This window comes from Chaetura pelagica, unplaced genomic scaffold (genome assembly GCF_000747805.2).
Source record: "Chaetura pelagica isolate M959 unplaced genomic scaffold, ChaPel_1.0 scaffold591, whole genome shotgun sequence".
Taxonomy (NCBI): Eukaryota; Metazoa; Chordata; class Aves; order Apodiformes; family Apodidae; genus Chaetura; species Chaetura pelagica.
In genome coordinates this window covers 59,589-61,178 of record NW_009951959.1, presented here as the reverse complement: position 1 = coordinate 61,178, position 1,590 = coordinate 59,589, and the positions used below count along the sequence as shown (strand labels likewise).

General features: G+C 60.9%; 1 protein-coding gene across 1 annotated transcript in view; it reads right to left on the bottom strand.

Moving 5' to 3' along the window:
* Positions 1-1,502: 1,502 nt before the first annotated feature.
* Positions 1,503-1,590, bottom strand: part of ST6GALNAC6 (ST6 (alpha-N-acetyl-neuraminyl-2,3-beta-galactosyl-1,3)-N-acetylgalactosaminide alpha-2,6-sialyltransferase 6) — a 1,423-nt gene continuing 1,335 nt past the window's right edge. The window contains exon 4 of the mRNA XM_010000646.1: positions 1,503-1,584. Within this exon, the coding sequence (XP_009998948.1) occupies positions 1,503-1,584 (82 nt within the window). The remainder of the gene's footprint in view (positions 1,585-1,590) is intronic.

The following is a 1,590-nucleotide window of genomic DNA, read 5'->3' as shown; positions in this document are numbered from 1 at the left end:
ATGTGTGTGTGGGGGGGTTACCCTGCACCTTGCTGGGTTTTGAGGTGACTGGGATACCCCCTCGTGCATCCAACTTCAGCCGTCACCATCCCCACGTCCCCACCCATCCTGGCATCCTGGTATATAAAGCCCTGGGGGTGCAGTGGCCTTACCTGCCTTCCTCTCTCCTCCTCCTCCTCCTCCCTGGATGCAGAGACCCTGTCCCAACGCCCCACCCCCCCTAGGGCAGGACATGAGTTGGGGAGGTCTCAGCTGCCGCCCACCCCAGGGCAGGCACTGGGGGGGGATGGCTCAGAGCTGGGGTCAGCGGGCTGCCAGGCACAGATGCCTCCTGGACACATTAGTTCCCTTCCCACATCCTGCCAAGCACCCACTGCCAGCACTGCTGGGGTGTCCTGAGGGGCCCCCAACACCCCCTGCCATGGCACCACCAGCCCCAAAAACCCAGCCCAGAGCCAGGGCCCAAGGCAACAAGACTGCAGCAATATTTATTCCTGTACAAACCATTACAAAACACAGGCACCCCACAGCTTCCATCAGCACTGACACCCCCAAAGCCCCAACAACAACAGGGACCAGACAGAGGGAAACTGAGGCACGGAGCCCTGCCAGGGCTCAGCACTCAAACACGCCGTATTTAGCTGTTTTTCCCAACCCCACCTTTCTGCTGCTGATAAATTAGTAACAAAATGTCCCACTCTCCCCAGGTACAGGGCACCAAGGGGCAATGCTGCCCCCCCTCCCCAACGACGTGCCCACTCCTAAATCCTTTATAAAGGCTGCTGCTGGCCCCTTCGTTACCGCTAACGAGCATCTTGCTCCTTCGGCCGGGCACACTTGGAGATAAACTTGAATACAAACCCCGGGACCAGAAGCTGGGAGGGGAAAGAAAATAAGCCCCCCAAAGACCCTCCCTTCCCCCCCAAATCCCATTGCTCAGTTAGAAAAGGTTCTGGCAGTGTGGGTGTGGGATGCAGCAGTGTCAGGAGACGGGTGGTCTTGGACACTGAGGGTGGCAGTGTCACCCCCATGGGGTCTCACTGAAAACTGGGGGGTTTTGCTGAGGGAAGGATGCCCACGGGCTGGGACCAGGGTGCTGGGGATGACAGAGGGGGGTTGAGCCCCAAAGGGTGGGGCACCCACCCAGAGGGTGTGGGGGGAAGAGTCTCCACAGTGGCCTCAAAAGTGATGACCCCAAACTGAGCCGAGGGGACCCGGCACCCCCTGTGCACTCACAGGGGCTGCAACCCCTGGACCAGGACGGGGCAGGATCACACCCCCACACTTCACACCCATGCAGGGGGAACCCCAAACATGGCCCTCACTCCCTGCCCCCCAAAAAAACCCAACACATCCTGGGTGTGAGGAGCCACCACGCATAACGCTGGTGGTCCCATGGGAGGCACCCACTGCTCCCCCCTTCCTGGAGGGATGCAGGGGACCTCCATTCATCCCAGCTCTGGGGGGGGCGGGGGGCCTGCCCAACTCGGGGGGAACAGCCCCTAAGGCCAGGTGGGGTGGGAGAAGGTGATGTTGTAGAGGCCTGCCCAGCTGGCAAAGACCCGCTTCTCGGTGATGAAGCGATGGTGG